This window comes from Oncorhynchus clarkii, chromosome 10, assembly GCF_045791955.1.
Source record: "Oncorhynchus clarkii lewisi isolate Uvic-CL-2024 chromosome 10, UVic_Ocla_1.0, whole genome shotgun sequence".
NCBI classification, from domain to species: Eukaryota; Metazoa; Chordata; class Actinopteri; order Salmoniformes; family Salmonidae; genus Oncorhynchus; species Oncorhynchus clarkii.
In genome coordinates this window covers 55,764,811-55,781,785 of record NC_092156.1, presented here as the reverse complement: position 1 = coordinate 55,781,785, position 16,975 = coordinate 55,764,811, and the positions used below count along the sequence as shown (strand labels likewise).

General features: G+C 41.2%; 1 protein-coding gene across 1 annotated transcript; it reads right to left on the bottom strand.

The window, feature by feature from the left end:
• Positions 1-6,901: 6,901 nt before the first annotated feature.
• Positions 6,902-16,197, bottom strand: LOC139419666 (C-type lectin domain family 4 member E-like). The gene is made up of 6 exons (XM_071169651.1): positions 15,896-16,197; positions 15,026-15,127; positions 14,795-14,869; positions 8,396-8,520; positions 8,199-8,299; positions 6,902-7,854 (listed from the first exon to the last, which is right to left on the bottom strand). Exons 1-6 carry the CDS (start codon positions 15,975-15,977, stop codon positions 7,683-7,685), a joined length of 657 nt encoding a protein of 218 aa, XP_071025752.1. The 5' UTR covers positions 15,978-16,197; the 3' UTR covers positions 6,902-7,682.
• Between the last annotated feature and the right edge of the window lie 778 nt (positions 16,198-16,975).

Below are 16,975 nucleotides of genomic sequence, written 5' to 3'. Positions count from 1 at the left end.
GGAGACACTGTTTTAACTATCTAATCACATTCAATCAGAAAGCTGGTAGACCTTGATAAATGACATTGTACCTTTATTTATTCATCTGTGCCTTTGTGATTATTATTATTAAAGAGATAAACGTATGCTAATAATTGGACATGAAAAGATCTACAAGTGTTTTACTGAACATAGGTCTATGCTGGAAACGTACATGTTTCTAATAAAAACAATTCCGACATGTATTTTACAGAGTACAGTATGCTTTCCTCTGAATCTTCACATCACAATGTTTTTTGTTTTCTCTCTCTCTCTCCGTCATTCACTTGACATGTCTTCTTCCTCTACAGCTAACCGGGAGAAACAATAGATGTGGTTTTCAGACACAAGGTTCACGTTTATTTTTCACATATTTTATTTCCACTTAACAATAGCATAATGGAGCTTTCAGTAGGGAACATTTTGCTCCCATCCATCACCAGCTCTTACATTAGCTCTTTCAAAAACATGGCAGTTGTCATGCTCCAATTGTTGATCTCATGACCATGTATTAGGTAAACAGATGTGAGAACTTTCAATTAAGATCACTTCTTTATATATTTGGATTTATTTGATTTAACCTTTATTTAACTAGGAAAGTCAGCTAAGAACAAAATCAAATTTGCAATGACTGCCTACCAAAAGGCAAATGCCTTGTGCGGGGACGTGGGCCTGGTAATAAAATAAATACAATATAAATATAGGACAAAACACACATCACAACAAGAGAGACACAACACAACCTAAAGAGAGACCTAAGACAATAACATAGCAAGGCAGCAACACATGACAACACAGCATGGTAGCAACACAACATAACAACACCATTGTTGCAACACAACATGGTAGCAGCACAAAATATAGTACAGACATTATTTGGCACATCAACAGCACAAAGGTCAAGAAGGTAGAGACAACAATACATCACACAAATCAGCAACAACTGTGAGTAAGAGTGTCCATGGTTGGGTCTTTGAATGAAGAGATTAAGATAAAACTGTCCAGTTTGAGTGTTTTCTGCATCGAAATGAAAAGAGGAGCGATCCAGGGATGTGTGTGTGCTTTGGGGACCTTTAACAGAATGTGACTGGCAGAACGGGTGTTGTATGTTGGAGGATGAGGGCTGCAGTAGATATCTCAGATAGTGGGGAGTGAGGCCTAAGAGGGTTTTATAAATAAGCATCAACCAGTGGGTCTTGCGACGGGTATACAGAGAAGACCAGTTTACAGAGTATAGAGTGCAGTGATGTGTCCTATAAGGAGCTTTGATGGCAAAGATGATGGCTGAAGAACGTCTAGCCACTCGAGAGCACCCTTACCTGCCGATCTATAAATTATGTCTCCGTAATCTAGCATGGGTAGGATGGTCATCTGAATCAGTGTTAGTTTGGCAGCTGGGATGAAAGAGGAGCAATTTCGATAGAGGAAACCAAGTCTAGATTTAACATTAGCCTGCAGCTTTGATATGTGCTGAGAGAAGGACAGCAACACTCCCAAGTACTTGTATGAGGTGACTACCTCAAGCTCTAAACCCTCAGAGGTAGTTAGAACACCTGTGGGACGAGGGACATTCCTCTTACCAAACCACATGACCTTTGTTTTTGAGTTGTTCAGAAAAAGGTTTAGGGTAGAAAATGCCTGTTGGACACTAAGAAAGCTTTGTTGCACAAAATCCGGGTTAGGGGCCAGCTGGGTATAAGACTGCATATAAATGAATGAGAAAGCTTCCTACTGCCTGAACTATTGTTGTTAATGTAAATTGAGAAGAACGTGGGGCCTAGGATTGAGCCTTGGGTTACTCCTTGATGACAGGCTGTGGCTGAGACAGCAACATTTCTAACTTTAAACACTGCACTCTTTGAGAGAAGTAGTTAGCAAACCAAGCCAAATACCCCTCAGAGACACCGATACTCCTTAGCCGGCCGACAAGAATGGAATGGTCTACCGAATCAAAAGCTTTGGCCAAGTCAATATAAATAGCAGCACAATATTGTTTAAAATCAAGGGGAATGGTGACATCATTGAGGACAGTTAGGATCAGTTTTATCTCCCCTTTAAATAAAGGATGTTCCGTGGATGCCTTCCAAGCAATGGTAACCTCCCAAAGAGAGGAGAGAGGTTAAAAAGCCTGGATAAAGGCTTGGTGACGATAGGGGCAGCAACCTTAAAGAAGAAAGGGTCTAAACCATCTGACCCAGATGTTTTTTGGGGGTGAAGTTTAAAAAGTGCCTTTAGCACCTTGGACTCGGTGACTGCCTGCAGGGAGAAACTTTGTAGCGGGGCAGTGGAAAAATAGGGAAAAGCATCGTGGATTGTCGCATTAGAAGGGGTGGGAGATGAGGAAATGTTGGACGGACAAGGAGGTATGGCTGAGTCAAATAGGAATCCTGACTTAATGAAGTGGTGATTAAAGAGCTCAGCCATGTTCTTCTTGTCAGAGAATTCGCATCATCCGTAACAGTAGAGTAGCAGCATCTGATAACTAATGTCACCATAATCAAGAACAGATAAAAAGGTTGACTGAATAATCTGCTTCTCACTGCTTAGAGAAAGGAACAATCTGTTTTTGTAGAAAAATCTTAGCTTCTTAACCTGTTGCGACGACCAAACCCGGATCCGGGATTCTATTTATAGACCTAAGCTCATTACCATAACGCAACGTTAATAACTATTCATGAAAATCGCAAATGAAATGAAATAAATATGCTATCTCTCAAGCTTAGCCTTTTGTTAACAACACTGTCATCTCAGATTTTCAAAATATGCTTTTCAACCATAGGAAAACAATCATTTGTGTAACAGTAGCTAGCTAGCGTAGCATTTAGCGTTAGCATTAGCGTTAGCATTTAGCAGGCAACTATCACAAAAACAAGTAAAGCCTTCAAATAAAATAACTTACCTTTGAAGAACTTCTGATGTTTTCAATGAGGAGACTCTCAGTTAGATAGCAGATGCTCAGTTTTTCCAAAAAGATTCTTTGTGTATTCGAAATAGCTCCGTTTTGTACATCACATTTGGCTACCAAAAAAAAAAAAAAAAAAAACGAAAATTCAGCCCTCAAAACGCAAACTTTTTTCCAAATTAACTCCATAATATCGACTGAAACATGGCAAACGTGGTTTAGAATCAATCCTCAAGGTGTTTTTCCACATATCTCTTCAATGATATATCCTTCCTGGAAGCCTGGTTTCTCCTTGCTCTCAAATGGAAAAATAATTGCACCTGGCTTTACGCTCCAATTTCGACGCAGGGACACCAGGCGGACACTTGGAAAATGTAGTCTCTTATGGTCAATCTTCCAATGATATGCCTACAAATACGTCACAATGCTGCTAACGCCTTGGGAGAACGACAGAAAGTGTAGGCTCATTCCTTGCGCAATCACAGCCATATAAGGAGACAATGGAAAACAGAGCTTCAGAAATCTGCTCATTTCCTGGTTGACGCATCATCTTGGTTTCGCCTGTAGAATGAGTTCTGGGGCACTTACAGACAATATCTTTGCTCTGAAACTTCAGAGTGTTTTCTTTCAAAAACTGTCAAGAATATGCATAGTCGAGCATCTTTTCGTGACAAAATATCGTGCTTAAAACGGGAACGTTTTTTATCCAAAAATGAAATAGCGCCCCTAGAGATCAAAGAGGTTAACCAGCTCATCTATTACTGAACAAAAATGGAAACGCAACACAGTAGGTTGGTGACACCATAATTGGGGAGGACGGGCCCATGTTAATGTCTGGAGCGGAGTTAGTACCTTTAACGTAACATCCACATCATCAACATTAAGGGACATGGGCAGCTCTGAGGAGGAGGGTTTATTCGCTACTTTTTTAACTGTTTCCCAGAACTTCTTGGGCTTAGACCCACAAAGAGAGAACTGCTCCTTAAAGTAACTAACTTTGGCCTTACGGATAGCCTGAGTGCACTTATTTCTCATTTGCTTGAACGAGAGCCAGTCAGCTTGAGTATGCGTGTGCCAAGCCTTTCGTCAAATGCAATTCTTCGTCAAATGGGCGAAATGCTTGTGCTTCTAGTTCCGACAATGCAGTAATAACCAACAAGTAATCTGCGCCTTCTTCACGATGCTGTCTGTGTGGGTGGACCAATTCAGTTTGTCTGTGATGTGTACCCCGAGGAACTTAAAACTTACTACCCTCTCCACTACTGTTCCATCGATGTGGATAGGGGGGTGTTCCCTCTGCTGTTTCCTGAAGTCCACAATCATCTCCTTAGTTTTGTTGACGTTGAGTGTGAGGTTCTTTTCCTGACACCACACTCCGAGGGCCCTCACCTCCTCCCTGTAGGTCGTCTCGTCATTGTTGGTAATCAAGCCGACCACTGTTGTGTCGTCCGCAAACTTGATGATTGAGTTGGAGGCGTGCGTGGCCACACAGTCGTGGGTGAACAGGGAGTACAGGAGAGGGAGAACGCACCCTTGTGGGGCCCCAGTGTTGAGGATCAGCGGGGTGGAAATGTTGGTGCCTACCCTCACCACCTGGGGGCGGCCCGTCAGGAACTCCAGTACCCAGTTGCACAGGGCGGGGTCGAGACCCAGGGTCTCGAGCTTGATGACGAGCTTGGAGGGCACTATGGTGTTAAATGCCGAGCTGTAGTCGATGAACAGCATTCTCACATAGGTATTCCTCTTGTCCAGATGGGTTAGGGCAGTGTGCAGTGTGGTTGAGATTGCATCGTCTGTGGACCTATTTGGGCGGTAAGCAAATTGGAGTGGGTCTAGGGTGTCAGGTAGGGTGGAGGTGATATGGTCCTTGACTAGTCTCTCAAAGCACTTCATGATGACGGAAGTGAGTGCTACGGGTCGATAGTGGTTTAGCTCAATTACCTTAGCTTTATTAGGAATAGGAACAATGGTGGCCCTCTTGAAGCATGTGGGAACAACAAACTGGGATAGGGATTGATTGAATATGTCCGTAAACACACCAGCCAGCTGGTCTGCGCATGCTCTGAGGGCACGGCTGGGGATGCCGTCTGGGCCTGCAGCCTTGCGAGGGTTGACACGTTTAAATGTTTTCCTCACGTCGGCTGCAGTGAAGGAGAGTCTGCATGTTTTAGTTGCGGGCCGTGTCAGTGGCACTGTATTGTCCTCAAAGCGGGCAAAAAAGTTATTTAGTCTGCCTGGGAGCAAGACATCCTGGTCCGTGACGGGGCTGGTTTTCTTTTTGTAATCCATGATTGACTGTAGACCCTGCCACATACCTCTTGTGTCTGAGCCGTTGAATTGAGATTCTACTTTGTCTCTATACTGACGCTTAGCTTGTTTGATTGCCTTGCGGAGGGAGTAGTTACACTGTTTGTATTCGGTCATGTTTCTGGTCACCTTGCCCTGATTAAAAGCAGTGGTTCGGGCTTTGAGTTTCACGCAAATGCTGCCATCAATCCACAGATTCTGGTTTGGGAATGTTTTAATCGTTGCTATGGGAACGACATCTTCAACGCACGTTCTAATGAACTCGCTCACCGAATCAGCGTATTCGTCAATGTTGTTGTCTGACGCACTACGAAACATATCCCAGTCCACGTGATGGAAGCAGTCTTGGAGTGTGGAATCAGATTGGTCGGACCAGAGTTGAACAGACCTCCGCGCGGGAGATCCTCTTGTTTTAGTTTCTGTCTGTAGGCAGGGATCAACAAAATGTAGTCGTGGTCAGCTTTTCCGAAAGGAGAGGGCTCTTTCTGAAGGTGATTTGGTCTTAAAAACTAAAAAGACTCTTTCTGCTGGTGAGTGTCACACCCTGACCTTAGAGAGCCTTGTTATGTCTCTATTTTGGTTTGGTCAGGGTGTGATTTAGGTGGGCATTCTATGTTCTGATTTCTATGTGTTCTATTTCTTTGTGTTTGGACGGGTATGGTTCTCAATCAGGGACAGCTGTCTATCGTTGTCTCTGATTGGGAATCATACTTAGGCAGCCTTTTTTCCCTGTTGTGATTGTGGGAAGTTCTTTGTTAGGGGCACCATGGTCCTTATAAGCGTTGTGGGCGTGTTGGTATTTCTTTGTTTTGTTGGTGACATTTTATTCTAAATAAAAGAAAATGTACGCTGACCACGCTGCACCTTGGTGTCATTCCGACGACGGCCGTGACAGTGAGTTGGTCTCATAAACTAAGAAGCTCTGAGAGACCCGTTATCTGCAATAACTAAATCAGAGAACAACAGAACGGCCGGTAATGTGTAGGAATTCTTACATTTACCAACAGTGGACCTATGATCCCAGTCAGTCGGACAACACATCAAGACTTATCAAGGGTCTCTTCCCTGTGTTATAAAATGTGTTTATAGTTTTTCTTTGCATTGTGTGTGTGAGAGAGAGAAATTGTGTGTGTGTTAGGTTGACCTCCTGGTCCGTTCTTTGGAGAAGTGTCTTCTACCTCTTTGTCTTGGTGCTGGTCTCATGGTCTCTCGGTGTCTGCACTGACGTAGATGTCCACAATCCTCTCCTCAGCTTCACTTCTGTCAAACTTGACCTTCTTGGTTACATCTGGCTTGTCATGAACGGCATCAGACATCTCCAACAATGCATTGTGTTTTCTGACTATATACTATACAGCAATGTCTACTCAGGTTCTGAACCTATCACTGCCCCTGTGTCTGATTTGTGTCCATTTCTGAGACGTTTTTGATATGTTGTCCCCAGGAGAAAGGGAAATGTTAAAAGAGGAAGATAAAGTAACATGGTGGTTGAGGTTGGGACATGTTATTTTCCTTTAAACATATTCATCTGATTCCTGAGTAGGTAGTGTAGACTTACCAGACCTGGGATGAAATACTGTATGAAAATATGAGAATAGCTTGCCAAGGAGAACTTCCAAATGGACAAATTCGAGGTAAAAAGGAGTTGGCGCAGTCAACAACAAGACAGATTGATTTCTTATTGCTCACTTTAATACATTGTACAGGATGCGAACAGGTGACTGACATTTCAACATAAAGCTGACATCTTCCTCAGAGTGACCTGACCATTGCACATAAATACTATTTATAGCCTTGCGGCCCATTGAGACACAACAATGTAAAATAATTCTAATGATAATATGTTCCAAGGTAAACTGCAAATTATAGCACAAAATAATAAGATAAACAGTGTGTCTTGTTAATCAATAGGCCATGTCAAAATGTACATTTGGGTGTCTGTGAATTCGGAGACTACGAGACCTAATAAATGAATCCAGTGTCTAAGGAGTACTACCAGAATGCCTCTCTATATGAAATTATTTTAAATACTTCTGTTGCAACAGAAAAGCCCCAGTACCCACCTGGCTCTGAAGGCAGGCTAAAGCAAACGATCAAAGCTTTTGAACGATTTCAAGTTGTATTTGAACCCAGGTCTCACACTTATCTGATGTGCACCTATCAGGAGTCGACTGTACTGACTTAACAACCTCATACTGGTCCTTTCTATCTGTTCTAATGCAGCTGTTTACTTTTAGTGTTGTTGTGTCTCAATCATTGTCTGTGTCTGATGTGTCCATCATTTAACTACTGAAGACAGGAAGCTACTAATGCATCCCAGGAAGTACTGTAAATGGGAATTTGATTCATATGTTCAGAATGAAAAAAACATAAATGAGTAGGGATGGAGACAGAGGGAGAGTCAGAGAGAGTCATAGAGAGAGATAGAAAAGGGGAGATGGTGGATGGGTAGTTGTTACTGTGAGTTATTGTTACACAACTCACAAATCCAGATACGTTTTTGTGCACAATTTAAATAATTCCATGTCTTTTCAGGCTGGTCTTGTCCATTTTGTAATTCAACACAGTCCTCCCCCGGAAAGGTTGAAACACTTCGTCCATTATTAGGCTGGTCGATTATCCAGTAACTATGTTAACAACACAGAGAACCAGACAGTCACACTGTAAGTAAAACATCATCCGAAATAAAATACATAATGCCTGTGTTTCTTCAGCTTTAAAGCCACACGCTGTCAGATGTGGGCCACCAACAGAAAGTAAAGAACGTGTATATATATATATATATATATACATAGTGTCAAAAAAATTACTTTTTAGTTTGTTGAAGAAAATAATGCTTGGTTTCTATGATTCATCTATAGAGCTCATTGAATGACATCTATGAAGGGAAACATTTATTTTTATGAAGATGATCTGAAGCAATATCATTTGTTTTCAAAGTCTCCATATCACAACTGGTCAAATCTCTCACCTTGTTATCAGTGGTGTGCCATCTACCCATTTCCAGGACCCCTCAGTCTCGTTGTCAGTCAGACCGATCCAGGCTCTCTTGTTGAAGGCAAAGATAAATCTCTGTTGTTGAGAAAGATAAATTAATACTGATCAAAATATGTTTATCATGTCTCTCTCTCTCTCTATGTATTTATCTCTCTCCCCCCACTCTCTCACCTGTTTCTCTCTGCTGTTTACGATCACCAGGTCTGCTCCTCTCTCCACACAGTCCTGTCTGCTCTCACTCCAGGTTTTAATCTCAGAAGAGACGAAGTACCAACAGGATTCAAACTTGTTCCAGCCTTCAGAACAGGTTAGTTAAAACATTCATTGGCATCTCATTATTCTTCACTCATTAATGAAAGAATATTAAAAAAACATTTTTAGTACGCGTTCAGGGCCGTAACCAGGGATTGAATTTTAGTGAGGTCGTAAAACAGCGGGATTAATTGTTTTGAAACTTCCCAAAAAGTACTGCATTTCTATGTAATAAAAACACTTTCAAATGCTATTTGGAGCACAGCAAAACAATCAAAAATGACTCCAGCCTTTATCACCTTGGCTGCTGTAGGTTCATTCACCTCAGTTGATCTACAAACACACAGCCTAATAGCTATGCAACAGTAATGTTATACGAGAAATGAGACTACGAGAACATGAATATGAGAAATGTGTCACACTGAGTCACACTGTTCAGTCAGTTGTATTGTTGAAATGCGTAATTCATCATCTCTTTACATAGATATGGCTTTTCTCAACTGACATTGCGTTCACATTTGAATTCCATGCATGACTAATCAAGCTCCGCACAAACAGATGATCATGTTATCATATTCACATGAATGATTTGAATATTACTAAGGATTCTGTATTAATATCAGTGATGTTGTGGTTAGAAAAAGATGTGTAATAGGTAAACTATAAACTCTGTGGTGATCGAGATAAGAAGAACAACCAGTGATATAAAGGAAATGTAGGACTATTTTACACCTGCATTGTTAGCATTTTGAGTGCATTTAAATGTAGGCCTACGGGGAAGATAGGCCATGTGAATATGTTCATATTTAAACACATCTTATTTTCTTTCAGTTCCTAACTTCTTTGATACAGATTTAGTCAGGGGACCCCACATGGGACCCCAACCCTAAGTTTGGGAACCACTGTATTAACCTCTCTCCGCCTTGCTTCCTCTCTCTCTCTGTTTCCTCTGCTTCCTCCTGCATGCATTGCAGCCTTCATCAGCCTCAACACTGAGCGCCACATCACTGTCTGTCTCAGTAGACTAATCTTTGTAAAGCAAAGTTATTATGAGAGCTTAGTAGCCTATTTGGTGATACTGCTGAGGTGGGCTCCTTTTAACGTTACCATCTTACTTCATCCTTCTAGCTGGCTAAGTAATACTAGCCAGAGCCCTTCAACATTACTTATACTACCTAGAGCACTTATACATTACTTATACTACCCAGAACCCTTCAACATTACTTATACTACCCAGAGCCCTTCAACATTACTTATACTACCCAGAGCACTTATACATTACTTATACTACCCAGAGCCCTTCAACATTACTTATACTACCCAGAGCACTTATACATTACTTACAATACCCAGAGCCCTTCAACATTACCTATACTACCCAGAGCCCTTATACATTACTTATACTACCCAGAGCCCTTCAACATTACTTATACTAACCAGAGCACTTCAACATTACTTGTACTAGCCAGAGCCCTTCAACATTACTTATACTACCCAGAGCACTTATACATTACTTATACTACCCAGAGCACTTATACTTTACTTATACTACCCAGAGCACTTCAACATTACTTATACTACCCAGAACCCTTCAACATTACTTATACTACCCAGAGCCCTTCAACATTACTTATACTACCCAGAGCACTTATACATTACTTATACTACCCAGAGCCCTTCAACATTACTTATACTACCCAGAGCCCTTATACATTACTTATACTACCCAGAGCCCTTCAACATTACTTATACTAACCAGAGCACTTCAACATTACTTGTACTAGCCAGAGCCCTTCAACATTACTTATACTACCCAGAGCACTTATACATTACTTATACTACCCAGAGCACTTATACTTTACTTATACTACCCAGAGCACTTCAACATTACTTATACTACCCAGAGCCCTTATACATTACTTATACTACCCAGAGCCCTTCAACATTACTTATACTACCCAGAGCACTTCAACATTACTTATACTACCCAGAGCCCTTATGCATTACTTACAATACCCAGAGCCCTTCAACATTACCTATACTACCCAGAGCCCTTCAACATTACTTATACTACCCAGAGCACTTATACATTACTTATACTATCCAGAGCCCTTCAGCATTACTTATACTAACCAGAGCACTTCAACATTATGTATCCTACCCAGAGCCCTTATACATTACTCACACTACCCAGAGCCCTTCAACATTACTTATACTACCCAGAGCCCTTCAACATTACTTATACTACCCAGAGCCCGTCAACATGACTTATACTACCCGGAGCCCTTCAACATGACTTATACTACCCAGAGCACTTCAACATGACTTATACTACCCAGAGCCCTTCAACATGACTTATACTACCCAGAGCACTTCAACATGACATATACTATCCAGAGCCCTTCAGCATTACTTATACTAACCAGAGCACTTCAACATTATGTATCCTACCCAGAGCCCTTATACATTACTCACACTACCCATAGCCCTTCAACATTACTTATACTACCCAGAGCCCTTCAACATTACTTATACTACCCAGAGCCCGTCAACATGACTTATACTACCCGGAGCCCTTCAACATTACTTATACTACCCAGAGCCCTTCAACATTACTTATACTACCCAGAGCCCGTCAACATTACTTATACTACCCAGAGCACTTATACATTACTTATACTACCCAGGGCCCTTCAACATTAATTATACTACCCAGAGCCGGTCAACAATACTTATACTACCCAGAGCACTTCAACATGACTTAAACTACCCAGAGCACTTATACATTACTTATACTACCCAGAGCCCTTATACATTACCTATACTACCAAGAGTCCTTCACCATTAATTATACTACCCAGAGCCGGTCAACATTACTTATACTACCCAGAGCCCTTCAACATTACTTATACTACCCAGAGCACTTATACATTACTTATACTACCCATAGCCCTTCAACATTACTTATACTACCCAGAGCACTTCAACATTATTTATACTACCCAGAGCCCTTATACATTACTTACACTACCCAGAGCCCTTCAACATTACTTATACTACCCGAGTCCTTCAACATTACTTATACTACCCAGAGCCCTTCAACATGACTTATACTACCCAGACCACTACAACATGACTTATACTACCCAGAGCCCTTCAACGTCACTTATACTACCCAGAGCCCGTCAACATGACTTATACTACCCAGAGCCCTTCAACATGACTTATACTACCCAGAGCACTTCAACATGACTTATACTACCCAGAGCACTTATACATTACTTATACTACCCAGAGCCCTTCAACATTACTTATACTACCCAGAGCACTTATACATGACTTATACTACCCAGAGCCCTTATACATTACCTATACTACCAAGAGTCCTTCACCATTAATCATACTACCCAGAGCCGGTCAACATTACTTATACTACCCAGAGCCCTTCAACATGACTTGTACTACCCAGAGCACTTATACATTACGTATACTACCCAGAGCCCTTCAACATGACTTATACTACCCAGAGCCCTTCAACATTACTTATACTACCCAGAGCCCTTCAACATTACTTATACTACCCAGAGCCCTTATACATTACCTATACTACCAAGAGTCCTTCACCATTACTTATACTACCCAGAGCCGGTCAACATTACTTATACTACCCAGAGCCAATCAACATGACTTATACTACCCGCGCCCTTCAACATTACTTCTACTACCCAGAGCACTTATACATTACTTATACTACCCAGAGCCCTTCAACATTACTTATACTACCCAGAGCCCTTCAACATGACTTGTACTACCCAGAGCACTTATACATTACGTATACTACCCAGAGCCCTTCAACATGACTTATACTACCCAGAGCCCTTCAACATTACTTATACTACCCAGAGCCCTTCAACATTACTTATACTACCCAGAGCCCTTATACATTACCTATACTACCAAGAGTCCTTCACCATTACTTATACTACCCAGAGCCGGTCAACATTACTTATACTACCCAGAGCCAATCAACATGACTTATACTACCCGCGCCCTTCAACATTACTTCTACTACCCAGAGCACTTATACATTACTTATACTACCCAGAGCCCTTCAACATTACTTATACTACCCAGAGCCCTTCAACATGACTTATACTACCCAGAGCACTTATACATACTTATACTACCCAGAGCCCTTCAACATTACTTATACTACTAAGAGCCCTTCAACATTACTTATACTACCCAGAACACTTATACATTACTTATACTACCCAGAGCACTTCAACATGACTTATACTACCCAGAGCCCTTATACATTACTTATACTACCCAGAGCCCTTCAACATTACTTATACTACCCAGAGCACTTAAACATTACTTATACTAGCCAGAGCCCTTCAACATTACTTATACTACCCAGAGCACTTATACATTACTTATGCTACCCAGAGCACTTATACTTTACTTATACTACCCAGAGCACTTCAACATTACTTATACTACCCAGAGCCCTTATACATTACTTATACTACTCAGATCCCTTCAACATTACTTATACTACCCAGAGCACTTCAACATTACTTATACTACCCAGAGCCCTTATGCATTACTTACAATACCCAGAGCCCTTCAACATTACCTATACTACCCAGAGCCATTCAACATTACTTATACTACCCAGAGCACTTATACATTACTTATACTACCCAGAGCCCTTCAACATTACTTATACTACCCAGAGCACTTCAACATTATTTATCCTACCCAGAGCCCTTATACATTACTCACACTACCAAGAGCCATTCAACATTACTTAAACTACCCAGAGCCCTTCAACATTACTTATACTACCCAGAGCACTTCAACATTATTTATCCTACCCAGAGCCCTTATACATTACCTATACTACCAAGAGTCCTTCACCATTAATCATACTACCCAGAGCCGGTCAACATTACTTATACTACCCAGAGCCCTTCAACATGACTTGTACTACCCAGAGCCCTTCAACATGACTTATACTACCCAGAGCACTTATACATTACTTATACTACCCAGAGCCCTTCAACATTACTTATACTACCCAGAGCCCTTCAACATTACTTATACTACCCAGAGCCCTTATACATTACCTATACTACCAAGAGTCCTTCACCATTACTTATACTACCCAGAGCCGGTCAACATTACTTATACTACCCAGAGCCATTCAACATGACTTATACTACCCAGAGCCCTTCAACATTACTTATACTACCCATAGCACTTCTACATTACTTATACTACCCAGAGCACTTATACATTACTTATACTACCCAGAGCCCTTCAACATTACTTATACTACCCAGAGCCCTTCAACATGACTTATACTACCCAGAGCCCTTCAACATTACTTATACTACCCAGAGCCCTTATACATTACTTATACTACCCAGCGCTCTTATACATTACCTATATTTCCCAGAGCCCTTATACATTACTTATACTACCCAGATCCCTTCAACATTACTTATACTAACCAGAGCCCTTCAACATTACTTATACTACCCCGAGCCCTTCAACATTACTGCAATAAAAGTCCCTGCTTCATAATCTTACAGACATGATGACAGATTACTACTAATGTATTGCTTATTTATTTCAAATGAATGGAAGTTCTGCTATTCTTTCACATGGTGTTATAGCAATGAGTTTGTGACGTATTGACTGTAAGACTAACGCATTGATGTTATGGATACCTGTGTGATTGTGACTCTGTCTGTTACTGTGTTTGTGGAGGGTAATCGGAAAAACATGACTGACTGACATATCTATAAGCGACTATTTAATAGTTTTGTACTCATTCTCAGAGATTCAACTTGTATTTGTTTGGGGATGTCTGTAGACGCGAAAGGAGATGCTGGTCGGTTTTAAAATGTACTTTTGTCTGGCATCTCGGAAACACAGTCAGCAGCGTCTCTAGTGTCTACTTGAGCGGACTACGAGCTGGGGTAGGTCGTTTCCCGTCTCAGGCCCTCGGCCAGTGCTGTGAGAGGGAGGAGTTAGCCGTTTGAGATAGTGGTGAAAGTGCTGCTTAAAAGGCAAATCCAGGATGCAAATCCGTTGGCAAACTAAACAAACAAACCACTTGTCTTGATTCCACTCGTTTGCAAAGAGAAGCGATTAGAACTCAGTCAGATCAAGAATCTATTTGATTCATGTTTCTCATTAGAAACAGTTACTGAGGTCAGCACCTCAATGTCCTCATGTTGCTACGGCCCTGTGCGTATTGAACATGTACAATTAATATTATGATCGAGTGTTAGGTAAACTCACCCGGATTAGAAAACGTTCCCATAAGATCATCTTTCTCCCTCTGTTGCTGGTCTGTCTCTTCAGTCAGACAGTCTGCTAAAAGAGGACAGAATATATTGGATGTGGTTTGCCAGTCATTTAAACGTATCTAACATAGGAGGAACTTAGTTAAACAGAACAAAATTCATCAGAATTTTGGATCTTGTCGTCAAAGTCTGATATAACATGATGATTTAACAATAATCCACTCACATTCTAGTCGCAGGGAGATGTTGAGAGCGACTTGTAGAACACACAGCATCCCAAAGCTTACAGCAACCATCCCGTAGAGTCTTCTCCCTGAACCGTCAGGTGCTGGGGAGATACACACTGGTGTGAAAACACACGGACACACAGCAGAGTGCAGTTTCATCATAATCAGCTACAAGAGGATCGTTTCTCACAGCTGTCTTGTGGTATTTTATGTATTTTATTAGGATCCCCTTTAGCTGTTGCGATAGCAGCAGCTACTCTTTTCTGGGGTCCTCAGGAATTGACTGTATCAGAATGACATGTCGGAGCCTCTGAATACACTGAAAACATACATGCCTATGCAAATTGAAATGTAGGGTAAAATCATTGTAAAAAAATATACTTTTCCACTGGGACTTTTCTGTTTTTTAGTCATGTGTTTGTTCGTCTTTGTCGTGTGTGTGTGTGTGTGTGTGTGTGAGTGTTTGTGTGTGTGTGTGTGTGTGTGTGTGTGTGTGTGTGTGTGTGTGTGTGTGTGTGTGTGTGTGTGTGTGTGTGTGTGTGTGTGTGTGTGTGTGTGTGTGTGCGCGTGCGTGCGTGGGTCAGTGGTGTAGAGCAGGTCTGAGCAAGGCCACCCACACCCAACCTGGCAGGGGTGCCTTTTCATTTGCCATGGAAAAGAGAGAAAATGTTGCTGTTCGGGAGCACATTTCCTGATATTCTACACATTTTGCCAATGAGGCTGAGAGAAATGTAACAGTTTTAACGCTAATTTCCTTTTAATAAAAAACATAATAAGGCAGGATTATGACATGTTCATTTACTATCTGTGGGGTGAGGGGGTGGCCCCAAACTTGTGTGTTTGTGTGATAGAGTTTTCTGTGTTCTTACCTGAGGGATGTGTCTCAGTCGTCACTCTCCTCATTGCTCCATTCTTGTTTTCAACAACCTCTTTGTTGACGTAGGCATCCATCTTAACTAACTGTTTGATAACCTTTCTAACTGACTTGTAATGGTAATATATACTGTATGATTCTAACTGTACTGACAAGTAGTTGAGTAGTAGCTCTGATGTGTGACTTCACCTGGTACCTCTCTGAGCTCTGACTCTGGTCCACTGCAGTTGATATAATGTTGAGTATCCAAACACCTTCAAGCAGGAACATAGACCTGACAGGATCATCTAACAGAGTGATAGAACATGACAGCTGCAGGACAACAAATAGTGACAAGTGCAACCTTTCAGCCAATCACTTTGTGAGAAATGTTGGTTGTTTCCGCAGCCTTCAAACGGGGGGCACGTTATGGCTCAAACTCTTTATCGCACTGATGACCAATTAGGGGCATTTATTTTGTAACAACGCTGTCTCTGTGCGAAATCAGTGTGAAGAGATATTATGAAGTTTCTGTGGAAAATGTCTTCATCAGAGGATTTAAAGGGAACTTCACTTGTGTATTGTGTGTGTGCGTGTGGCCTGCGTGTGTCTGCATTCATCTTGTACAGTATGTGTGTCCTGTCTGTACAGTTCTGCCCTCTGTCTGTGACCAACTGGAGGAGACACTGTTTTAACTATCTAATCACATTCAATCAGAAAGCTGGTAGACCTTGATTAATGACATTGTACCTTTATTTATTAATCTGTGCCTTTGTGATTATTATTATTAAAGAGATAAACGTATGCTAATAATTGGACATGAAAAGATCTACAAGTGGTTTTCAGACACAAGGTTCACGTTTATTCTTCACATATTTTATTTCCACTTAACAATAGCATAATGGAGATTTCAGTAGGGAACATTTTGCTCCCATCCATCACCAGCTCTTACATTAGCTCTTTCAAAAATATGTCAGATGTCATGTTCCAATTGTTGATCTCATGACCATGTATTAGGTAAACAGATGTGAGAACTTTCAATTAAGATCACTTCTTTATATATTTGGATTTATTTTATTTAACCTTTATTTAACTA